This window comes from Peromyscus leucopus, chromosome 16_21 (assembly GCF_004664715.2).
Source record: "Peromyscus leucopus breed LL Stock chromosome 16_21, UCI_PerLeu_2.1, whole genome shotgun sequence".
Taxonomy (NCBI): Eukaryota; Metazoa; Chordata; class Mammalia; order Rodentia; family Cricetidae; genus Peromyscus; species Peromyscus leucopus.
In genome coordinates, this window is record NC_051084.1 from 13,328,962 (window position 1) to 13,354,573 (window position 25,612).

The 25,612-nt window shown below is 53.8% G+C and overlaps 1 protein-coding gene across 3 annotated transcripts in view; it reads right to left on the reverse strand.

Annotated features, from left to right (window-relative positions):
• Positions 1-3,610: 3,610 nt before the first annotated feature.
• Btbd9 (BTB domain containing 9) overlaps positions 3,611-25,612 on the reverse strand; it is a 369,488-nt gene continuing 347,486 nt past the window's right edge. For 2 of the 3 annotated variants that reach the window (XM_028885043.2, XM_028885044.2), the window contains exons 10-11: positions 18,614-18,692; positions 6,399-6,596 (exon numbers count right to left, since the gene is read on the reverse strand). In XM_028885043.2, coding sequence (XP_028740876.1) covers positions 6,399-6,596; positions 18,614-18,692 — 277 coding nt within the window. Of the gene's footprint in view, positions 6,597-18,613; positions 18,693-25,612 lie in introns of all 3 variants that reach the window. The other variant, XM_028885042.2, reaches the window with a different exon arrangement.

Sequence of the window (25,612 nt, forward strand, 5' to 3'; positions counted from 1 at the left end):
CCCTAAGGCCTGGTACCAGCTTCTCTCAGTCACTGTTCTCTGCTGTGAAGACACACCATGGCTAAGGCAACTTAGAAAAAGCATTTAAGTTGAGGCTTGCTTACAGTTTCAGAGGTCCCTGTCCATCATGGTGGGAAGTATGGCTGCAGGCAGGCATGGTGCTGCAGGCAGGCATGGTGCGGGAGCAGCAGCTGAGAGCTTACGTCCTGATTGGTAGGAGGCGGAGAGGGTGAGACTGGCCTGGCAAGGGCCTTTGAAACCTCCAAGTGCACCCCCAGTGGCACACCTCCAGCAAGGCCACACTTCCTAAACCTTCAACAGCCCCACAATTGGGAGTCAGACATTCAAATATGGGAGCCTGGGGGAGGGCATTCTCAAACCACCACAGGGGAGCTGTGTTCCAGTGCACAGGACACTGACTCACCGGCAGTTCACCTCTGCTGGTGTTGATGAGCTGTAAGGGTGATGCCAACCTTTCAGAAACAACCGGGCGCCTTGCCTGGCTGCAGCTGTAGCTTACGCTCCTACAGAGAAACAATCGGGCCCAGGCGGAAACCTGACGAGGCACGGTGGTAATCATGTTCTACAAACTGCAACTCTCCATCTGCTGTTGTATGGAGGCTGGCAGCATCCTCATCTGGCCATGAGTCACCCCAGGAAGTGAGTTCTTTCCCCTCCCTTTGAACTGGACCACAGTCGGCATTCCTGTGGTTTTCCTTAAGTACCCGCTGGTGCCCCTCAAATCTGGCTCTTCCTGGTCTGCTTTCCCTCTGAGCTGATGCAGGGCACATCCCATGAAACTCACAGCCTCCTACCGGTCCCTTCCTGTCCCCTATAGTGACCTCTGTAGGGCATGATCTATGGGCAATCTGGTACAGAGGGGCTAGTCACTTCTCAGAATTGCCCGACTCCCACTTTGGGGACCAGCCAGGCAGGGCCGCCTTACGCCTCTAGACTTCAGTCAGCTTGGCTCAGCTGTCACTTGTGGGAGTCTACCTGGGCTGGGGTGTACCTAGCTCACACTGCCAGGCCAACCTGAGCAAAGTGAACAGGAACTCTGATACCTGAACACAGTGTGCCTAGGGACACACCGAGTGGTACACATCCATCTGACTCCCACCGAAGCCTGCTGTGACCATGTCATCCTCAATTCAGCAAGCAAGGGTTCTGGACATCCCTTGGTACTAGAGAAGAGGGCCCTGAGTGGTGACAGGTGTGGAGAGCTGAGGCCGGACACATCAGTCCCCAGCTTGTCACAAAGATGCACAGTTGGAGCTGAGTCCACTCAAAGGGAGAACGTGAACTTGTGTTCAAGGTGACAGTTAAAATGGCATCAGGCCACAGGGTGGCAAGAGCTGGAAGGGCCGCTGCTGCACCCTAAAAGGCTGCTGGGGTGGGCTGAGTGGGATTCGAGCTACCCCGACCTCACAACACAGGAACCGAGTTCTGAGTAGACTGTGTGTCCCCATGTCCGTCCCCAGCAGGGTGCTGTCGCAGAGACAGCTGGCAATCTCGGAGAGCAGTGCAGGGCTAGGCATGGAGAAAGGCAGGCACAGACACGGTGTGAGGTCATCGCTTTATTCCTGCGCTGAGCCCACAGTGGCACCGCACAAACAACTGTGGGGTGCACACAGCTTACCAAGTGAGGATGCCACAGCGCCCCAGAACACGTTCCAGACGCTGCCCTGGGAACGTCCTCTCGGAGAGCCACGTCCAGGACTAGCATGACCTCCGCTGTCCAACCTCCAAGAGGCCCCAGGAGGAGCATGGGGACAGCACTCACCATCTTCCCAGGCTCAGGAATGGTAGCCATGGTGGCGCATCTCTGGAAAATCCAGTCTACACAAGCTTGGTCACAGTGGCTCACAGGCACTGTCCATGGCCACCCATGGGGCTGTCACCCACCCACCCTCCAAGGGCACAGCCCAAGCCAGTCCTTGCTTTCCCAGGCACTGGGGATAGGTATGGAGGTATAAAGTGGCCTTGGGGACATCAGTCCCAGGCCAGCCTGACAAGGAGCTTCCTAGCTCTGGCCGGCATGGTGTCCTAAAAGGCCACTTTTGGAAGGCCATCTGAGATGCAGGTCTTCCCTAGCCCTAGGTTCCCGAGGCCCGGCAGTCCTGGCTGAGTTTCCCTCTGTCCTTGCAGGAGTATGGCCTGGAGCCTATTTTAGAGGGGCTGTGCCTGTGACGGCCGGGCACCAGCACTGTCCCCATGCCAAGCTACAACAGAAGAGGGTGGAACGTGGGCCTGAAGCAGCCACCAGGGGCTGTCGGGGGAGCCTCAGCTACATCTCCAGCACCGCTTTGACCACATCTTGTCCCTGGCTGTAACCCCTGGGACTCACAGATCGTACCCCGCTTTCAGACCTCTACACTGCTGGTCTCCCTCAATAGGCTGAGGACTCTGCTTTGCCACCTCCAAAGTAGGAAGAGCCACTGCCACTGGCTTTCAAAGGTGACAGACAACCGTAGCCCTTGGGAAGACAGAGGCCAGAGACAGTGGCAGGGACAGGTGTGTGGCTCCGGGCCACCGCTCCACCTTGGCTAACTGCCCAGGGCTCTAAATCCTCCAGCTGCAAACGGCAAGGACTGAGGGGACATTAATCCTAAGTTACAGGGAGGGGGTGACTGTGTCCTTGGCTGGGGGTGGGAACTCCGTCCAGAAGCCCCACTCACTGGCCTCTGGCAGTAGAGGTACGGAAGCAGGGTGTGGGGAAGGGACAGTAGAGGACACGTGATGCCACAGACCCAGGTCAGGAGTGGCCCAGCCAGAGACCCTGCCCCCTGCTAGACTGAACAAGCATCCATTCCTGTGCATTTCCAGAGTGAGGGATGAGAAACAGGCAGGAAGGAAGGAGCAGACGGTGTGAGGGGAGGGGGGTTCTTCCCTGCCCTGGGGAAGTGAAGCGCAGCCCACACAGGTTCATGGCCTCGCATTCACCCAGTGCAAGGGATGTCCCAGCCCCCATCCAGAGGAGAGTTGGATGCGTTCCAGCAGCCCAGGGCTGCTTCAGCCACTCCCCTCCCGTCTGTCCACCCCAGAACCCTGAACTTGGGGTGCTCCACTTGGTAGCACAGGGCACTGTAGTGCCCAGGACCACTAATAAGCGCTCACCTCACGCCAGAGCTGTTGTCAGGGTAAACACTCAGACAAAATCACCCGAGCACTGCCAGTGCCCACAGCGCCAGGCCACCTCAGCACTGCTCTGGGGCTCCATTCACCACAGCAGGCAAGGCGACAGGAGGGACCTCCTAGGAAGCTCTTCTCCTCCCTGGCACCTCTGTGCCCATCCAGAGGACATTGCATCCTGGGCTGGCCTGAGGCGCTTCAGTGAGCGCCAAGCCCCACTCTGGCCGTAGATGTCCCCCTCTTCCTGTGGCCCCGCAGAGGCTGTGGTTCCAGTTCTGTTATCTTCCAGGTTAGAAAGAACGGGAGAGGGGCTGGGTAGCTGTGCACGCAGAGGTCTGCAGATGCTTAACTGCTGAGCAATTTTTTTGCACAATTCAAAACTCACGAGGAGGGGGCAAGGAATCAATCTAACGAACACATCCCTCTCTGCTGAAAAGAATTTCTTTTCCTCGGTCTTCTAGGAATAAAACACTTGTAATGTATTTGTCAGGAATTGACACTTCATTTAATAAGAGTGAAAAAGTGACAGTTGAGAGAGCCACTGAGGAGCCCATGCCTACAATGGGCTTGGAACTCCTCTAAAATCACACCAGGAAAGTACTGAGGCCTTAGGAGACTCTGAGCCCGTGTGAGACTGCCTTTGTGGCTGCCAGAAGCCCCTGTACAGACAGCGTCTACCCTCAAGCCTACCCCACAGCCCAAACTGCCCTGCCCAGCACCCCGAATGGTCCCCCAGGAGCCCTTGTCGGTGACACTGAACACTTCTTCCAAAAGCCACCACGAGGACACCTGCCGTTCTAACACACATGATCAAAAGGAGGTACAGGGGGCTCTGCAGGACCCAGGGGACCTGGAAGCAGGGGCCACCTCACAGCTGGCACCAGAGGCATCCCATGGTGGCCACTCTCCAAGCTGAGCCACCTGGCTGTGTTCACACACTGTTGACCTTACGGGCAAGGGCAGCCCTGAGGGAGCAATGGCCCACACTGCCTCTGTCCCCTATGGCCTGACTGGCTCCTTGGCACCCAAAGGGTCCTCAGAGTCCGAATCCACCAGTACGGTGCCAGGGCTGCTTGGTGCATAGGATCCTCCGAGTTCCAGCCAGCCCGACTTGCCGTTAGTCTCACTTCCAGTCTGTTGGCCCCAGGGGAGAATCCTGCAGGGGACAAGCAGGGATAAGCCAGGCTCTGGCTCCATCCTCTGGAAATGTGGACCTTACCTTAGATGTAGCCGTGACCTCTAGGCACATCAGCATGCCCACCAGCCAAGGGTGAGCTCCCTTTTCTGGTGGGAGGTAAGCCAACCATATCCTCCTGCACCCTAAGTAGGTGACAATCCAGGGTGGCCCTGGGATCATCTCAGATGACTGGGGGCTATGGTTGCTATGGTTCTCAGAACTCCCCACTGGCACCTGTGACTTTGGGGTCCCATCCCCCTCCTCCTTATGTGGTGGGGGTACCATGCCAGTGCCGATACGGAAGGGACCGAGTCTCTAGTTACAACCTGAAGACGCAACACTGTCCGAAGGGAGAAAGGAAGCCATGGGTGTGGGTCTGAGATGGTGGATGGGCTGCCAAGGGCGCCTAGTACTCAGTGCCTAGCGTGACAGATGTGTGGTGACATCTGGGGTGGACAACATGGCTTCTTTCCAGCTCAGCCACACTGCCCCGGGGGCTGCTGGGCTCCAGGCCTGCATCTTGCCTTCCATGTTCACAAAGAAGGCGTATGGCAGCATGTGCTATCTCATAACTACAAGCCCAGAACTCAGGGTGCTGAAGCAGGAGGATTGCCATGAATCTGGCCAACCTAGGCTACAGAGGGAGGATCTAGCTTAAGCAAGTAACTGAACAAGAACAAAACAAGCCCTCACACATTATCTTCCAAAAGACACAAACTCCACCCTCCACAGAACGGGGTATCCCCGTGCACTGGCGATGCTGAGCAGGCAGGACCCCAGGCTAACTGGCAACGCCCCATTCACAGCGGCTGCACCCTGCCTGCCATCCATTCCCCGGAGCTCCTTACCAGAGGCAGCCACACCACACAGCAATGAAGCCAGAGGTTCAGACTGTGAACTAGTCTCCCTCGGGAGCGGCTCTGCCACCCTAGGCCTGAACTCACAGGAGGATGACCTCCACTGCAGCCTGAGGCCCCCTCTTCAGTGTGGACAACCCAGTGCAATTAAGTCAAGCTCGGAGAAAGCTGGATGGCCCATCTTTTCATTTCTGGAACAGGACGGGACCCGAAGCCCCACGCTCCTCGGAGCATGCTCACAGGAAGCGCTAAGGTGACTTCATGGGGCCTCAGGATGCAACAGGGAGGCGCAGAGGCAGGAGCTGGGCAGGGAAGTGACAGAGAGAGGCGGGGTGGGGGGGTGGGGCTGCACTAGTCAAAGACAAACTGCTCTTCGCCACCCCCAGGTGGACGACGCTGGAGAGACTCCTGTGGAGTCCCAGGCCTGTGCTCCTGACACCCCATCTGTTGGCTGAACCATGGCCAAGGGCAGCTGAGCCATGAGGGCCAGCAGGGCCAGCCTAGGATTGACTGCCCGGTGCCCGACTCAGAAGTGTCCACACAGCTTCTGAGTGGTCCTCTAGCAGCTGGCGCGCTGGCCTCCCAGACTGGAAGGAGGCTTGTACACATCAGGAATGAAGGGTTAATAAAGTGGCAATTTGATCAATCACTAACTCCAGTGTCCGCAGATTGATTTGCACATTGTGCGGCGTCTGGTTGAACTTCAAGGATTTTCCTGGTCAGGCTAAGTGCCATGATGAGCTGCATCTGGGCGCAGTTAGGAGGGACAGCCTCTGCTCTGCCCACGTGCAAGCACTGGAGACTGAGGAAGACCCTTGTCCCTGCAGAGGGCCAGAGAAGTTCCACAAGCCTGCACCACCATGACTCAGCAGATGGAGAGAAACCACACAACTACAAACCACCCAGGAACCAGGGCAACAGGTGCCCGAGAGGACCCTCTGGGGCTGGGCCCTTTTCTGGTTGTCAAGGCCTAGGGTTCCCTTTGTCTAGAGACTCCTTCTGCACTGGTACCTTGGTAACATTAGAGGTAGGATTGATGGTGGACTGGAAGAATCAAGACCCACTTCCTCCCCCTGGAGACTGTCTGAAGAGTGGGGAGGAAGGGTGCCCCTCTGTCCTGGGGAACGCCTGGTGGGTGGTCTTGCAGCCAGGTCTGCTCTCCCAGGAACGGGGGAGGGCACACTCCTGCTCCACCCAGGCCCACCCAAGTCACACCACGTCCTCTGCCTCCTTTATTGGTGGTGTTGGTTGGGTGAGCGCGAGTTGGGGCCCGGACTCGGGGGTAGTGAGCTGGCGCTGGGTGCTCGCAGTGCGTGGGGTTCGAGCTGCTGACTGGGGGTGCTGGGGCCCCCTGTCCCGGGTTCCTCGCTGCTCTCCTCCTTCTGGCCACTCTGCTGCTCCGGACACTCAAAGTGGACACAGTGGAACACCTGGAACGACAGAAGGGGCGGTGAGGTGACTCGGCCTGGGGCCTGAAGCTCTGAGCCAGGCTGACCCTCGCCCTGGGTGCTGCTGGGAAGTCTGGGGAATCTCCCAGCACCCACCTCCTCCCTGCCTGTCTCAGATCCCTGAAAGCAACAAGAAGGTTTGAGACGCACGTGGTCAATCATGATAAACGCAAACAGATGGATGATTCCAAAGTTCAAGTCCAGCAGGGATGCCTCAGCAGTGCCCAGGCTGGACCACTCAGCACAGGCTTTCCTCCTCTGGCCTGTTTCTCCCTTTTGTATCATTCATTTAAAAGACAATATTTGCAGGGGATAAGGGAGGAAACAGAGAGAGAAAGAAAGAGGGGGGGGGGGTAGGGAGAGAGGGGAGAGGAACACAGTGACAGAATTATGAAAATGTGTTCAAGTTTCCTGGCTAAAACCTTTCCATAACCGCTTTCAGGTTCTGGCTGCTTCGTTCATAAGTCACTTAAATTCTCTTTTCTTAGCCAGGTGTTCTGGCCTAAACTATAGTCATAGCCTTTCAGGAGGCTGAGGCAGGAGGATTTCAGTCAGTCTTTGCTTCCTTTTAGCAGAACAAGCATTTTAACCTGACCTGACTGACATTGTTCCTCCTCCTCCTGCCAGCTCCTGCTCTGCCAGCTCCCCCAGGCCAGGAAGACCCAGGTGACCCCAGGACCCCTCCCCCTCAGGACCCCTCCCCCTCAGGACCCCTCCCCCAGGACCCCTCCCCCTCAGGCCAGGAAGACCCAGGTGACCTCAGGACCCCTCCCCCTCAGGACCCCACCCTCTCAAGACCCCTCCCCCTCAAGGCCCCTCCCCCTCAGGACCCCTCCCCCTCAGGACCCCACCCTCTCAAGACCCCTCCCCCTCAAGGCCCCTCCCCCTCAGGACCCCTCCCCCTCAGGACCGACACTTCCCGTTGTACTCACAGACCCAGGCTCCACAGCCCCGTGCTGCTCAGCCCTTCTGCCCTGACAGGAATAACTAGATCAAGAAAACCCTAAACTGAGAAGTCAAGTTGCGGGGATCAGTGCGTGGCTCTGCCGCGCTGGAGAACGCTGGAAGGTGCACTCTGTCGGAGGATGTGCACAGCAGGCGCCTGGCTTCCCCACTCCTCGCTGACCCCATCCACTACGACCACTGTCCCTGCACGCCACTGTGTCCCACTGTGCTGTCAAGACTCACGCAAACGGCGCTGTTTCCTGGGACTACTCATCCACAAAGACCACACAAGCCATGTGAGTCTCCTTGAACTAAAGACCCAGGCTGGGGAGACCTTAAAGACGCAGACTGAACCTTCCTACCTGAGTCCCGGTAGTCCTGGGAGGTGCAAGGTAACATAATCACCAGACATGAAGAACTGGGGCTCCTGAGAGCCCTGACTCCCAGCTGATCCCCGCAAACCCTGAGCCACACAGGAGAAAGCTTCCTTGGTCAGGGTGATATATGGATTCCATTCATTTACTAAGACACAGCTCCGGACAGAAACCCCTCAGATGCTGGGGGTGGGCAATGGCTGGCGGTAGGCAAGCAGGCTAAGAGTGAGGGACAGAGATCGTGGGGGAACGAGAATGTGAAGTACGCCTTAGCGTGAGAGAGCGAAGGGTGACGTGTGCACCCGAGGTCAGGTTCTCTCAGAGGGGCCAGGGCATGCTGGGACAAGCAAGGAGCCCTGGGCACACAAGGCCCAGCAGCCCAGGAGGTCAGCTACTACAGAAGAACCTGAGGCGCAAGTCAGGAAGGACAAGGTGGCCTTGCAGGACAGGGCTGGGGAGGCCATGCTGTTGCTTAGCTCTGGGAATGAAGAGAAGACGGGGTCTGGGAAGGGCTCCGGGTCTGAGGCGCAGGAACTGCTTGACAAGACCGATGGGCAGCGCCTGACCTGGAGCTGCAGCCAGAGACTTCTCGACACAGCAGACTCCTGCAAACCCAACTTCTACAGAGATCCGAGAGGAAGCACGAGTGTGCCGTGACAAATTCCAATGCCCTGCCAAACAGAGCTGACGACAGACTTCAAGTTCCCCGAGGGAAAGCAGCGTTTACAATCAGTAGGAAGGAAGGGATCATTTTTAAAGGAAGCTGAAAGAAGAAAGAAAGAAAGGAGCCTGCAGCATGCCACGGTGACTTGGTAGAGGACAGCGAGGGTCCTGCACTCGGACAGGCTGTGGGACTTGAGAGACTCCAGACAGCCCTCCCCTGCCCCTCCCCACAGACCCCCATGGATGCTCACGGGTCCTTTCAATGACAACAACTCCTGGGCCACCACCTCTGAGCAGTGTGGCCTAAGGGGCAGCACACAGTGCTGGGGCGTCTTCACTCAGCATGGGGGGGAGGGCGGCTGCCTAGCCTCGGGATGCCCTGCCGCATCCAGGGTTCTGAGCCCGAGGCAGTGTGGGCATCCACACGTGTCAGGAGCACGTGATGCCTGGAGTGGACCTTAGGGAGCACTCCGGAAAAGTCTTCCCTATAATACGGAGAAGACTGCATACACCAGGCCCGGAAGAGCTGGGAGGCAGGCAGAGGGGACTCTGGAGGACATCTGGGTCCAGTGCGGCCCGAGAACCTCACGGCGAGTCCTATGCACCGTCCTGCACTACCCAACATGCTTCCGACACCATGCAGATGCCATTCCACCTGCAGCTCTCCAGCATCGCCACACACAGGGCAGGGCACCTTCTTCCAATCTGCACACGGACCTCGGGAAGGGCGTGTAGTTGAAGGCCTTTCTTCTCAAATGGAGGTGAAACCCCACACCTGAGGGCGGTCGTGCTGGGCCTGAGGCTGCCTGCAGTCAGGCCCTCCTCAGAGACCTCAGGGAAGGTGGCCTTCTGGTCTGCAGTTTCTGTGTGGAGACTGGTGGAGGAGGCTAACGGCGGGCACACTCGGGCCTCACAGAGGGCCTAGGGACCGTGCCTGGCTAACCCCACCATGCTCCTGTGCCCGCTTCCTCCCGCCTTCCCACCGCGCACTCAGGGCCTCACGTGAGATGAAATGGCCAAGTGCTGGCTTTCTCTCTGCTAGGGGCTGCTGTGATTCAATTCCTTTCCTCTGAACCTTCCCCAGACTGCAATAGTCCTCGGAAAGGATGTGACCAAAAGTGAATGAGGCATACCGGGCAGAGCCACATTCTGATTTATGCAAAGCCATTACCATGGTCTCCGCATCATTTTCCCTTCAACTTTTCGGCAATCGTGTATCCCATTAGCCTGTTTGATTGCTGCTGTTCGGGAAGGGGCACCTTCGCTGAACCATCTTCTGCAGCCTACCATCTCTCCCCCGAGAGGAGCGGCCAATTTGCAATGTAGTCATGTGTGCGCAGCAGACCCAGCCTCCCTCAACCCCCGGTGTCCTTTCTTGTGGTGGCTGTTTATTATCACTTTGCCAGGCCCCTGTGGGAGCTGTACTGGCCGTGTCTCAAGTGGTCTGGCATGCTCCTTTTCCTGAGCCTGTGTGGCATGTGTGCACCAGCCTGACCCCCTTTGGGAGGAAGCATGCTGAGTCCTCCTCCTCCAGAGCTAGGATTCCCCCAAGCACCTCATGCTGACTTTTTCAAGTTTTCTACAGGAGGGGGAAGGGAAGAGGACAGGAAATGGGGGGAAGAATAGTGGGGAGGGCCTATTAGTCCAAGAGTCCACTATGAACTATAGTAGACATTGGGAGAAAAGGAATAAATACTGATCAATGACTTCCCTTGCCTCTGCGGCTTCTGGGTAATGTGCACAGACCACTTTCCTGTCAAGCAGTACAAACAGGGTTTCTGACCCACCTTCTGACTTGCATTTCCAAGGTGATGTATCTTTCCAAGACAGTTAGCTTCCGCTCACTGGCTGCCCATAAGGAAGATGAAGGCCTGAGGATTGCTCCCCTCCATCTCATTATTACACCATCACCACCCCAGATGTGAGCAGCCGGGTTATGGCAGCCAGTGAATTCTCCTGCTCACCTCAGAGCTGATGTGAGCAGTCTGAATTCAGACCACAAACAGCTTTTCTTTTTGTTTCTCCTAAACAGAAGACCACGTGGGTAGTGTGACACACTCCTGTCATCCCAGCACTTAAGACGCTGAGGCAGAGGGGTTGTGAGCAAGAGGCCAGTTTTATGCTACGCTGTAAACATCTGTCTCAAATACCAAACCGACCAACCAAACAGCAGTCCAAAACAAACAACAAGAGTAGGAAGAGCGTCCCACGAAGCTCTCTCTCATGCCTGTGGTTTTACACGCACCCAAATAACCAACAGCTCTCTTAGTCACTGTCCTGCTGCTGTGGAGAGCCACCGTGACCAGGGCAACTCTTATAAAGGGAGACATTTCGCTGAGGATTTGCTTACTTACAGTTTCAGAGGCTTATCATCATGAAGACACGGTGCTGGAGCCAGAGTTGAGAGCTCTGTCCCAATCCACAGGCAGAGGGAGTCAGACTGAGCCTGGCATGAGCTTTGGAAACCTGAAATTCCATCCTCAGTGACACACTTCCTCCAACAAGGCCACACTTCCTAATCTTTCTATTCTTTACAAATAGTGACTTAGCATTCAAACATGTGAGCCTATAATGGCCGTTCTTACTCAATCACCAAATGCTGTTTTCAAATAAGGGACCACCCAAGTGCTGGGATTAAAGGCAAGTACCTCAGTATTATAAAGGTAAGTGCTATTTCCCTGAGTATTTATACCTAGGTATGGGGTTGAGATTCTGGTGACTGCTTATTACACATGGCACTACTTTATAGTATCACTTCCTCATAGCTACAGATAGCTACAACTTTTTGGAAAGTTCTGGAAAAAAGAACCTCCCCTAGGTAGCCCTAGAATTCCCCACTTCTGTGATTTTTGGTTCGTTAACGTGTGTGCATTTCTGAGTCTTTACTGCTCATTTGGCTGCATGTGGAACCCGTCACCTAGCAGTCTGGTGAGGCACATACAGCTTTGGTGTGCCTGTGCAGGGCACTGCCAGACAGGGTTCACTGAGGACCAATGGTCAACCCTGATTGTGAGCAGTACCACCCTGCCACCATGCATGAGCGCACGTGGCCAAGTGACCCTGGCTGAACTCTGTTCCTTCTGGAGCAGTTTTCTTAGACACCTGGTTAGAGACCACAACAAGCCTGACTAATGCAATAGTTAACAGGACCTCTTCTTGATATTAGTTTGGAAGGGATGTTTTCAAGTTATTTTAAAATCAAAACCAAACCTACAGACCAAAAGTGGGGAGCACCCTTGTCCCCAGTCCTGGTAGATGTGGCCTAACCAGGACTTCCTCCTACAAAGGAGAAAGGTGAAGTGACTTGGGGTCAGAGACGCAGGAGGTGAAGGCGGCAGTGTGGCCTGTCTCTCCCCATGTCCAGTCCCCACCTCCCTGCCACACATCAGCTCTTCTCAGACTGCCCTCCAGGCCCCCCTACCCTTCCCAGAGGGTACCCGACCCTGACGCTACACACCTGTGTACTGCTCGTCTGTGTTCCCCTGAACCTCACACTTGACGGTCCCTCCCCACCCTCTGTCCTCTCAACTTCCTCACAAGCACCACAGCTCCCCCTCCTCCTAGGACAAGGACACAGGCTTGGTGAAGGTTTCCGCTCTCCCTCCTCCCAGGACAAGGTCGCAGGCTTGGTGAAGGTTTCCGCTCTCCCTCCTCCTAGGACAAGGTCGCAGGCTTGGTGAAGGTTTCCACTCTCCCTCCTCCCTGCTCCGATCTTGTCAATGGTAATTCTTGAGAGAGGGTCCCCTTGACTCCCAGACAACAGTCTAGCCCAGCCAGCCTGTACGAGGACTGCTGTGTGCCATGCCATGCTCTCTACCCTCAAGAGCCACAGTGCACTGGGCACTGGGTCAGATCCTCGGCTGGGACTGTCCACCAAGCCCATCTGGGTCCCCAGGCCACCGCTGCCCCACACCACTGTCTCTCTGGCCAGTACCTTATCCTAGTACACAGTACTTGTCCATGGTGCCACACAAAACCTGTGTGCCAGGGTCAGCTGCTGTGTCTATCCTCCGGCCATGGAGACACAACACCCCAGGAGGGCCAGGCTCTCCCAGGAGCTGAGAGGCCTACAAGCTGGGGCTGTCTCCTGCAGGGGTGGCTATCCTCCATTTGGCTCTGAGTCTGTAGTCACCTGCTGCTGCCTGCCGCTGCTCTGGGAATTCTGAGCAAAAGGCTGCTCTGTGGCACCTTCTGGGCCTAGATGATGTCTCGGGAGAACATGGAAGGAGAGTCCTTCAGGGGTCAGGGAACACTCCAGAGGGGAGCTAGGAAATAATTATCCCAGGCCAGCAAGGAACATTTATTTAGTTTTTCTAGAGTCTGTTTTCCTGGTTTTACTTTCCCACTAAAGCCGCATGTTGCTATGGGAACAAGGTGGCTCTCGGATCCCAGAACCACTTACTGGCCCGAGGGAGCCTGAGTAAAGTCCACTCAGCATGGATGGCCAGTCAGGCAGCCATATGTAGACCCTGACCTGCTGCTGCTGGCCCGGGAGACCCTCTTGAGAAAGCTCATAGCTGCTTAGTTCCTGACACATGGCGGAGTACGGAACGACCTGCAAGGCCTCCTCCACGTGCTCCACGACACCCTGCTTTCTAGAGGAAACCCCGCCCTTCAATCAGCCCTGCACCCACCCACACCAGGGCCCATCTCAGCTGCCCCTGTGCCTCTGTGCACCATTTCAACACGACTTAGAGATACAAATGTCACCTGAAGGTCAGGCTCTGCAAAGGGTCCACTGCCAGGCAGAGAGGCTGCAGTCCCTGTGCGGAAGTGCTCTGCCTCAGTTTCTCCCCTAGACCTAGCATATGTGGTGCACAAAGCCAGCCTATCAGAGTGTGACGTGGGTACCTGAGGTGTGGGCCAGGGTGTCCACTCTGGCACCTCACTCTTTGTCACAATCTTCTGGGAGACACAGCAGTCCGATGTCAAGAGCCAACCTGAGCAGATGCAACACCCTCCCTGCCCCTCGGAGTAGTTTCTTATGGAGTTAGTGGAGAGCTGTATACACCTAGCCGCAGTGCATTGGGCATTGATTGGGTCAGATCCTCGGGGATCTCCTCTTGCCTGACTCAAGCCTTCTTGCCCAGGAACTCCAGCTGGGCAGCAACAGCAGTTGTCCCCTTTCTTAGCAGTTGGAGCACTTGTGGAGTCTTTCTTGGTCTGAGGCACATGTCTAAAGGGTCCTACCACACGGGGGCCTGGTGTCCTTCAGCACACCGGGATGCACACCTAGCTGGATGGGACGTGCTGTGTTGTCTGCCCACGCTCTGTGGGCAGTGAGCACTGGGTCCAACGGGAGGAGGAGGAGGAGGAGGAGCACTTCCAGGAGGACAGAGAAGACTGCGGGAAACCAGAAGCATGCTCCAACAGGCTACTAAGAGCTGAACCTCCACAGAACGGGAGGCTGCAATTGCCAGGAGCTACCTAGATCTGAGGGAAGATGGGGGTTACCACAGGACACATGCTGAGCAGATGGTCACAGGAGGACCTGGCCAGACATAGAATTCTGGGCCTGGGAGCCTCTTCCAGCCCTGCCTGTCTCTGCCCCCTGTTATTCTAAGCCAGCTGGAGGTCAGGGCCGAATCCACCACAGGCTCCAGGCCGTACAGACTACAGAAGGCCTCCAAACAAGCAGCATCTCCAGCCACACTTGCATACTGACTAGGACACCTTGTCCCTGAATGGCCTTCCACTCTCAGGAGGCCCTGCAGGGGCTCCCCGCACCCCTGCTCTGTATGCCTTCTCTCAAGACCTCCCCAGCAAGGCAACAGAGTGCTCATGTTCTTCTTTATGTACACAACTGTGTATGTTGTGACCAATAAACAAACAAAACAAACAAAAGTTAGAAGCCAGGTTCTCTATGCAACTTGACAACAGCAACATCAGCGGAGTCTGTGGTCTAAGCACTCAGCTGAAGGGAACCGAGAGCTGTTCTAAAATGAAGGCCACAGTAAGAATTGCATGCCCAAGACCCCCCAGATCCATATGGGAAGACTCTGGCCCCACGCCCACAGTAAGCAGGAGAAGGCAGGGCCTTGGAGGACCGCCAGGCTTAGATGGGATCGTGGACAGGAGCCTGTGATTAGTGTCCTCACTAACTCTCTTTCCAGGTACGTTTTCCAAGAAAGGCCATGCAAAGGCAGAAGGGTGAGCCGCTCCTCCACCAGCCAGACTGTGCACCTGGCCGGGAAGGCCCCCCTCCTGCGTCGTGAGGAACAATTATCATGTTAGCCATACAGCAGACAGGGCTCTGCCCCAGCAATGCAGGCTAGCTCGGCGCAGGAGTCCCCTGGCAGCTGAGCAGGGGCGGGCTGAGGAAACCCTGCCTCTCCTCCCCACTATTTATGACAGCATGCTACTGGCTCCCCTGGGCCGACGGAGAACAGCGCTTTCCTGGACGTTCACCCCAGCCTTGTCAGCTCTACACTCCTGCCTGGGCCACATCAGTTCCCTTAGAGCTGTCCCCAGGTGTCCCGCCCAGCCAGCCCCGAGTCGCCCTCCTCTCTGTCCTGACAGGCGACAGGCATATCCTTTTTCCAGAGGATATAAAGAAACCAATGGGGACAGCAAGGTCTGCCACCTCCTCCCCACCCGGGAGACGCAGCCTGCTTGGTCCTTCAGTGCCCTCGGAGAATGGCAGTTTATGGATTCTATCCTGAAGTCCTGTTCATCATGTATTTTATGATTTAAGATGTTTTCCAATTGACAACACTGTGTTGAAGCTTTATTTTCCCAATCAATAACTGACTCTGCAAGGCAGCTAGGGAAGTTACTCATCAGTCAAATGAGACAGATGACCACGTCAGGCTGCCCTCCAGCTAGGCCCACCAACACCCTGTCCAGGCCCCCACCAGGTGCCTGCAGAGACCTGGAGGAAACACCCTTAAGAGAGACCCTGCACCCTATTTTACAGCGTTGTGACAGGCAGTGATGCTTCAGGAAGAACTGCTTTGAAATCTGATGTCTAAGGTTCTTTGTCGCTTGCTTTGGTCAGAGTGGTGACGGTGCAGTGTGGGCCTAGAGAGCCCTGACCAGTCCCCATCCTCCTGACCTGAGAAGCCTTCGCCATAATGCATCACTGTGGAGTTCTATCTAGGCCTTTAGCAGACTACACTTCCTGTAGGGACAGGGGCTCGCTGCATTAGAAAGACTTCGAATAGTAAATAGTTTAGCTTTGTTATTGCATAGAGAAAGTTATGTTGTTTTGTTTTGTTTTAATTTAGGAGTAATACACATATAAAGTATAAATGGTAAGAAAGATTAGATTAGGCCGGGCGGTGGTGGCGCACGCCTTTAATCCCAGCACTCGGGAGGCAGAGCCAGGCGGATCTCTGTGAGTTCGAGGCCAGCCTGGGCTACCAAGTGAGTTCCAGGAAAGGCGCAAAGCTACACAGAGAAACCCTGTCTCGAAAAACCAAAAAAAACCAAAAAACAAAAAACAAAACAAAACAAAAAAACAAAAACAAAAAACAAAAACAAAAACAAAAACAAAAAAAGATTAGATTAGATAGGCCCTTGTCCTGGCAACGGGATAAGGGCCTATCCTGGGTACATGAACTGGCTATTTAGAGCCCATTCCCTATGGTGGGGTGCCTTGCTCAGCCGTGATGCGGGGGGAAGGGCTTAGTCCTGCCCCAACTTGGTTTTCTAACCAGTGTTAACTACCCAAGGGAGGCCTTACCCCCTATGAGGAATGAATGGGGGGAGATAGAATGGGGGGTGTATGGGGGAACAGGAGAAGGGAAGGGAGGAGGAACAGTGGTTGGTATGTAAAATGAAAAAACATTAGAACTCAGGCCTGCATAGATGGATCAGTGGTTGAGATCAGTGGTTAAGATCAGTGGTTGAGATCAGTGGTTAAGATCAGTGGTCGAGGTCAGTGGTCGAGATCAGTGGTCGAGGTCAGTGGTCGAGATCAGTGGTCGAGGTCAGTGGTCGAGGTCAGTGGTCGAGGTCAGTGATCGAGGTCAGTGGTCGAGATCAGTGGTCGAGATCAGTGGTCGAGATCAGTGGTCGAGATCAGTGGTCGAGGTCAGTGGTCGAGATCAGTGGTCGAGATCAGTGGTCGAGGTCAGTGGTCGAGATCAGTGGTCGAGATCAGTGGTTGAGATCAGTGGTTGAGGTCAGTGGTCGAGATCAGTGGTCGAGGTCAGTGGTCGAGGTCAGTGGTCGAGGTCAGTGGTCGAGGTCAGTGGTCGAGATCAGTGGTCGAGATCAGTGGTCGAGATCAGTGGTCGAGGTCAGTGGTCGAGGTCAGTGGTCGAGGTCAGTGGTCGAGGTCAGTGGTCGAGGTCAGTGGTCGAGGTCAGTGGTCGAGGTCAGTGGTCGAGATCAGTGGTCGAGGTCAGTGGTCGAGGTCAGTGGTCGAGGTCAGTGGTCGAGGTCAGTGGTCGAGGTCAGTGGTCGAGGTCAGTGGTCGAGGTCAGTGGTCGAGGTCAGTGGTTGAGGTCAGTGGTTGAGGTCAGTGGTTGAGGTCAGTGGTTGAGGTCAGTGGTTGAGGTCAGTGGTTGAGCGCGTCCTGCTCTTGCAGAGGAACGAGGAGTAGTTCTCAGCACCCACATCAGGCACATCTCACAACTGCTTGTAAATCCAGCTAAAGGGGACCTGAAGCCAAAGGTACCCCCATGCACACTCATACACTTAATTACAAATAAGATAAATTAAAAAAAGAACAATTGGAACTTATTGGTCAAATTTAAAAACTATTCATTTGAAAGCAAAACATTAAATGCAAATTCAAATTAGTTTTTGAAATAACACAAAAAGTAAAGTGGCCTATGACTGCTATCCACTTATCTATTTATTCTGGTTTTAAGGATAGTCCTGCTCCTACAAGCCTGGCTTCCTGGTGCTGTGTCCCCAGCCTAGCCTTGAGCTCAGAGCTGCCCTTCTGCATGCCAGGTTTCACACCTGCTTACGACCCAGAGTTCAGACATCTGTAAAAGTATCAGTTGATTTACTATTTTGAAATCTTCAAGTAAGTTTTGAAGAAGTAGGAGAAAACATTTGGGGTTCTATTTACAAGCTGTTCTCTGTAGGAAACACATGTGGGTGTGGATCATTATTATCCTAAATAAATAAAAAGGCAAAATGGATCTAAATTACAACACTATTTCCACTTTTAAAACTGTTCTTGAAGCACTAGACATACCAGGATATTTTCTGAGAGAAAGGTTATCACGAAAACGACTTGCACCTCTGGCCAGCTCTCCAGTGTGTGGGTCAGGGGCAAAGTGACAATGTGGAGCCCTGGGTCTGAGACGCGGAGGAAGACCCTCTCCCCAGCATGTCTCTGGTTCTGTTCAGTTTGTTGTCTCATGTGTTTCTCCTCACGTGGGGACACCCTGTGGCTAGCGCAGCCCTTGCATTCTCTAGGACGCTATCCTACAACTTGCTCTCAGACTCACATGAGAAGAGAGGGCAGGAGGCCAGCACGTCAGCTCCGCTGGTGTGGGCTCCAGTGCTGACAGGCTTCCTTCTATTCTATAACCCAACGTGAAACCACCACACGCTTCCAGAAGGAGCCTAGAGCACACTAGCTGCACCCCAAGGCCCCCATGACTGCTCTGATGGCACACCCATGAACCAATCCTGGGAAGAAGCAAAAGAGACCATGACCGCACACCTGCAGCCATTACTTCCAGGCTTCTGAGTGTCCGTCTGACTGTCCCTGTGTCTGGTGTGGACAGTGACAGTGAGATGGTGCCAGTGCACAGAGCCCAGAGCACAGCCGTCTACCAGATGCTGCACCTCTGGGCACTGTTATCCCAGGAGAGAAGGCCGCCTGACTCTCAGGGTCTCTTACGCTATTCCGCAGGCTGGCGGCTTTCTCTTGCCAGTGAGCAGAGCCCTGACAATGGCATCCCTCTGGATAAGGGCGGGGACTTCCTTTATACTGACCTGCGGTAACAACAGGCCAGCACCAGGCAGGACAGCCAGCTCCGCTGAACCGGGATGTGGTGGTTACCTGGTTATCTGGAAATACCACTCCACTACTCAGGAGGGAGGCCTTACCTCGTTGGCTGTGTTGTGAGTTCCGACGATTCGGATGAAGGAGGCAGGCTGTCTTTCAAAAGTGACCGATTGCCAGGACCTGAGAGGAAACACAATTCTCCAGGTTAGCTGGTGCAGTTGACCTGGCTGACACCTTGGCAATGGGTCATGTCAGCTCCTATGCCAGGAGATCCAGTCTTCAGGGAGATGGGGTTGTGGGGAGGGCAGGGCTTCCCTCATGATGTCATTGAAGGAGGCAGGAAATGCACTGTCCCATCTGGGAGTCACCACTACCGTATGGACAGTGACAGGTTCTTAGAAAGCCATCAAGAAACAAAACAAGACTGTGGACCATGCTTGCCTGTCAACAAGAGTATGGCCGGATACAAACGTAATCGAGGTGGCGGGAGTCTATAAAGCAGATGTTCTCACCTAAGCGTGGCCTGGGCAGGCCTGCCTCACTGGGCTGCTGACAGAATTAGCAGGGAATTCAGCACATAAGCCAAGCCTGAGTCAGGGGTGGGGAGTGTGCCGGAAGCTGCTGGGAGAATTTTGAAACAGGGTGGGGTGGGTGGCTGGAACAGGGTCTACACTTGAGCCTGGAGCTGCAGGAGTCATTTGGAGGTCATAGCTGCCCCTAGGCAGGCAAGTGCATTGTGGGCCTCTGACCTTTCCTGCTTCCAAACGTCCCCACAGGACTGGCCCATGCCTGGTGGCCTCCAAATCAATCTCAGTGTTTGACTTTTTCTCCCCCTCCCACGTACGTATAGTGTACACGCATCCACGAGTGTACACGGAGAGGCGGGGGTCAGGCCAGGGGTCTCCTCCACTGCTTTCCACCTTATTGTTTGAGACAAGATCTCTCACTAACCCAGAGACAAGACCTCTTACTGAACCCAGAGACAAGATCTCTCACTGAACCCAGAGACAAGATCTCTCACTGAACCCAGAGACAAGATCTCTCACTGAACCCAGAGACAAGATCTCTCACTGAACCCAGAGACAAGATCTCTCACTGAACCAGAGACAAGATCTCTCACTGAACCCAGAGACAAGATCTCTCACTGAACCCAGAGACAAGACCTCTCACTGAACCCAGAGACAAGACCTCTCACTGAACCCAGAGACAAGATCTCTCACTGACCTAGAGACAAGATCTCTCACTGAACCCAGAGACAAGACCTCTCACTGACCTAGAGACAAGACCTCTCACTGACCTAGAGACAAGATCTCTCACTGAACCCAGAGACAAGATCTCTCACTGAACCCAGAGACAAGATCTCTCACTGAACCCAGAGACAAGACCTCTCACTGACCTAGAGACAAGATCCCTCACTGAACCCAGAGACAAGATCTCTCACTGAACCCAGAGACAAGCTCTCTCACTGAACCCAGAGACAAGACCTCTCACTGACCTCGAGCTTGCCTTTTTTCAGCTAGACTGACTAGCTGGCAAGCTCTGGAAATCCACGTGCCTCCCCGCACCTCCCGCAACAGCACTGGAGTTGGAAGCACGACTGCCATGCCTGGCCTTTAAGTGGGTGCTGGGATCCAAACTCAGCTCCAGCTTACAGAGCAAGCACACTTCCCACTGAGACATTGCCTCAGCTGCAACCCTGACATTCTGAAGACAATTCCTCCTCCTCCTCTGTCTGGCCTGAGCTAGCTCACCGAGAGGCCAACATGCATGCAGAGGAGCCCTGCTCTTGGCCTGGCCCTCCTCAGCTCACGACATCTTCTATAATGCACGTGAGCAGCTCACAGCGGCTGCCATTCCTCCTCCCGCACTGTAGAAATGCCAGCTGCTGGGAAGCTGTTTCCTGTAATTGTCTAATTACCAAGTAATGCTAGCAAAGGAAATATATGTATCTGCAGTTTGTTTTTCCCATTTGGTTTCAGGTGTTCATCTTCCTTCTCCCTCTGCACCTCCCACTGAGACTGACTCACCACTGCCTGGACCCCAGTCCTCTTAAGGTCATTAAAAAGTCATTACCATCCTGTGCGCAAAGGCTTGCCTCTGGAAGCAGGTTTTTGAAAACAGAGTAAGAAAAATCACTCTCTGTAAAAACACTATTACTCACACCTAATGACAACTCCCCTGCCCTTCCCCCATGCATGCCTCTCTGCCCTGCTTCCCAGTGGGGGACTTCTGCTTTCCTAGACCCTTAGCTCTTGGGGTGCCTGCCAGACTGGAAACAGTCTGTGGGCAGGGGAGGTCTGCAAGGCTGTGGGGGTTCCACAAGCTGGTTGGAGAAGCAGGGTTGTGCCAGGCATCAGAACCCCGCCTTCACCCCTAAAGGAGGTTTGGGGACCCGCTCCAGCTGGCCAGGAATGGGGACACACAAGAGCCTGTACCCATCATTGGGTTTGCAACAGAGGACAGGACGGGAGGGGGAGGGAGGGAGGGCAGGGGACGTTAGACTGCACCTGTCACTGTTCCAGAGACTATGGATTTAAGGTAAGACTACATGGGAGGCCTCTCAGGCCTCCCGGAGCACAAGGCTCCAAGCTTGTGAGCAGGCCAGCATCGGGCCTGAGGCTTGCCTGCCGCAGCTGGTAAGTGGGTCTGCCTGGGAAGGGTTCCTGGCACACAGGTCTTGTTCCCTGCAGGTTCCGTGGCCTTTTTCTTCTACTTTTGCCTGGCCTGGGGCTCAGGGCAGAGCAGCAGCTGAGCAGGCGGGAGCCTGAGTTTGTGGAGTAATAAGATCAGAAGGTCTCAATTTAATACCAATCCTCCATTACATTGCATTAGTATCTAATCACATTAGAGTTCATTTTCACTAACACAGCCTGAGAGGTGAATATATGATCTCATTTCCAGCAGAACTAGATACCAATCCAAAGAGCAAAGTGGAAGGGAGCTGCCTGGACTCAGGGACGAGCACCCTCCTCCACCCCTCCCCACTTGCCAGAGTGTGTTCCCTAGACTTCGTCAAAACATCTTCAAATGATGCCCCTCCGTGAGGAAATGGAGGGCTTTGGGATGTCATCTGAGCCCTGTTTGTAACTGCTGTGTGATCTCAGAGAACAATGTTTGGAATAAGCTCTCAGAGAACCAAGGAAACCAGCACCATGATGCCATGTCAGGCAAGGCTGTGGCCATTCTGTGAGCTTTAGAAATGGCTGCCAAACAGTGTCTCTTCCTGAGTACTGAACAGTACATCTCAGGAAGGGTCAAGGGTGGCTCCGGGGTGGCAGCCCACCTAACCAGGGCCAGGCTGATGGGCAGCAATTCCTTCCAAGACTAAACCTGCACCTTGGAGGAAAGCTCTAAGTTCTACAGGAGCTGAGACAGTGCATTCTCAGGGAAGCTCAGGAAGTGAACAACTCAAAGGCTTCAGAAAGTCCCTGAAACTGACCAGATTCAAAAGGCCCCCTCCCTCCCCAAGTATATAAAATCAGTAAGGACTGCTCAGAGACATTCTCAGACTAGAAGACTCAGCTGCCTGGAAGAGGCTTAGACCAGCTCACTGTCTGGAAAGGGCACTCTCCAGCCTGTTGATCTGCTGGGGGCTGTGCATTATGCTCCACATTCCCTTTTGTGAACTGTCACTCACTCTGGGATGGGCTTTAGTGATGCAGCTGTGTCTGAGTCATTTCTGCTCCTGTAAGTAACCCCAATAAAACTCACTGGGTCACGAGGTTGGACTTTGGTGGTGTCTTAACTTTGGTCTGTCACCGGTTCCCCATCTAGGGTGAGGAGATGTTTGCTCATGTCTCCCTAGGAATAGTACATTATATAGGCTTGGATGAAGGATCTGAACAGGAGCAAAAGGCCAAAAAACAGATGTGGTCTTCACTTTGAGATTTACTACACATCACAAACCCCACCTATACCTGCAGCTCCAACATGTACTCTGGCTCCGTAATGACACATCACACTTTTCCCAGCTGCCTGTGGAATCCTCCTTGAGGACACAGCCAGAATGAGGCGTCAGTGATGTCCACTGGGGGTTGCATGGACTTCCTATGTGTTCATGTATGGGATGACTGCCATGCTGTTGATCAAGGTTCTTCTCTACTGAGGCAGTGAGATAGATCAGTGGTACCAGTGCTTGATGCTAAGCCTGCAGCTCACAAAGGGGAGAAACATCTCCTACAAGTTATCCTCTGACCTCTACATGCACACCGTGCATATGGACTGATGTGAGCAACACACTATGTCCAGTTGGTAGTGTGCATACACACCCATTAACACCAGGCATCTACCTCGCCTGTTGTGAGGTGCTAACAGAGGTCACGAGAGCACTCCATGTGTCATCATAGGTGGTGTCCCCAGCACAGGGATTACTGGTGACACTGGGTTCCATCCTAGTCTCCTGACGGTCAGACAGGAGAGACTCACTTAGGTCCTCGTAGCTAAGGCACCTAGGTTTGGATCTCAGTTTGAACCTTTTGGTTTTGGTATTCATTTATTTACTTATGTATCTATTTATTATCGATTGACTGATTGAGGCAAGGTCTCTTTGTAGTCCTAGCTATATGAGCTGTCCTGGAACTTGTTATTTAGACCAGGCTGGCCTCAAACTTACAGAGATCCACCTGCCTCTGCCTCTCAGAGTGCTGGGATTAAAGAAGTGTGCTACCACACCCAGACCTCAGTTTGAACTTTTAATAGTGCCAAGTCCTTGGGTAAGTTGCTCAGCCTGTCTGGGCCCTCAGTCTTCTCATCTACAGAATGGGAATAATGACAGTTGTCTACAACCTGTCTGTGAGGACTTAAGCACAGCATAAGCATAGCACCCAGGACAGTGTCAGCCTTTACTAAGTGCTAAAGAAGGATGAACATGGGCCAGACGGACGCTTCCATGTGCCTGTCTATGAGCCATCAAGTTGGGGCACCAGGGTACCCAAGGCTACTGCTACAGCAGACCAGCAGCCAGGTTTGGAGGAACTAACTGTATGTATGAATGAATTCTTGAGCCTGCACCTCCTGGTGTCCAGGGATCCACGCACAGACAGGCAGCCCTTATGGCATCTATAACCTCACTGGAGAGATTAACCTCCCACACACTGATTAGAGAACAGTGCAAACAGCACAGTGGTCCCAACACACAAACTGGTGTCCCCAAAGCCCCTCATAACTTGTGGGAGACTTGCAAGTAATTTTTCAATGAAACAGAGCTATAAATATTAATGAGGTTCGCAAGCTCATCCACAAAACTCAAAATGAGGCTGAGAAATCACATGTATGAAGCTTTACGAAGGGGAAATATGATGCGGCCACAGCGGTGACTAAACAAGTCAGGAAACAAGGGATTAGGACAATCTTTGTAAACCCCGAGGGGTGAGCATTACGAACCATCACACACGTCAAGTCAGGCTCTGATCAGTGAGTGTCCATCAACAGGAGAGAAAAGTGTGGTCCCGTCACTGCCTCATCGGGTCATGACAGAAGCCCCCGGGAGACAGGCAGTGCACCCAGTCCAGACCTGAGGAAGTTGAGGTCAGAGAACGCAGGGAAGCTGTGATAGAGCCTGGTTGGCTGCCGATGTAGGTAGGTCAACACTATCAGGAGCCAGATCTAAGGCCAGAAGGCGCCCTAAAAAGCCTGGCCCAGGCAAGCAGCATATATTTTATGACATCATACACCAACTCAGACAGGGTGGATAGACATCGGATATACACAGATTACATAGGATATTACATAGTGCCTAGAGGATTCTGTACTGGCAGAACAGTATTGCTATGGAACATCATGTGACAGGAAACAGTACACCCCAAACCAGCAGGGACTCGCACACCAGTTGTCCTCTGCTTCACTATAACGGCACCTCTTCATCATTAGCCTGGGGCACTGGCTGCTCCATCAAGCAGAAGCTGCTGTGACTCATTCTAAGACTCCACGGAAGGGAAGGAAGAAGTGAAGCCTATTCTGAGAAAAAACCCTCAGCCCACTCCTCAAATACTCAACTCGTATTCACTGAACTCAACAGTCTTCCCTTTGTTAAAGTCGGCCATGTGTGGGGCTACCCAAACTCCAGAGCTCTCCTGAGACTGTGACTCTGAATTTTACCATGGAGTAAAACTTCCTCTCACCTTCTTGTCTGTCCCTGAACTCTGTTGATGACAAGAACTAGGAAACGGTGACTAAACAACTGAGACCTCCTCAGCCCTCACCATTGGCAAGAAAGCTAAACACGAAGCAAAGTAAAGAGGACCAAGGAAAACATCTGGACCCTGACTTGACCCCAGGACCAGGACTTGAAATCCCACCAATCCCTGAGCTTGCCCAAGAATCAGATCACAAAGATCCACCAATCGCGAGCTTCCCTGGAAAGCTCTGCCCCCTCCCCCAAGAAACCCTATATAAGCTCTGTACCCTGTTCAGTTTGCTGCTGCTTCTCACCCTAGAGACAACCCCCCTCCTGGACTCTTCCTCCCCAATGAATCTCTTGGGTGACGTTTGTCGTGCAGTGTGACATTTTGCAGAGAGGAGCCCGGCTGGAGCAGAGCGCTTAGAACTGTGATGCTTTGCTGGAGAAACCGTCCCCTAGCGGAGCAGAGCTGGTGTCCTCCTGGGGACCTGAGCCTAGTCTCGCAGAGCCGAACCAACTCTGCGGGGAAGCCCTGCCCTGTGCGCGCAGAGTTGGTACGCTTGCACTGGGGAGACCTTTCCTGGAGTAGAGCTGCACGCAGTTAGGGTTATGGTGACTGTGGAATTCCTTGGCTCCTGACTGCCAGGATACCTTTCCATCCGAATGGCAATGCTTACACATGATCCATGAAAATGTTCGTGTTTCTTAAATATTTTAAAATATTCTAGAAATACGTGTGCTAAATTTGAGTCAGTGATTGTCTCAGGAGAGGGCAAAGAAGGGGACTGCTGACAGGAACAGAGGCAGTGTCAATGTTAACTGCAATATTTCATGTCTTTGATGAAAACTAGAAAGTACTTGGAAGTGTGCGTGAGAAATATTAACAATGGTCACTCCTGGGCAATGAGAATGGAAGTCAATGTCATATCACTTTTTACTCTGTGTATATTAAACAGCTTCTGAAATAGAGAAAGGTCTCAAA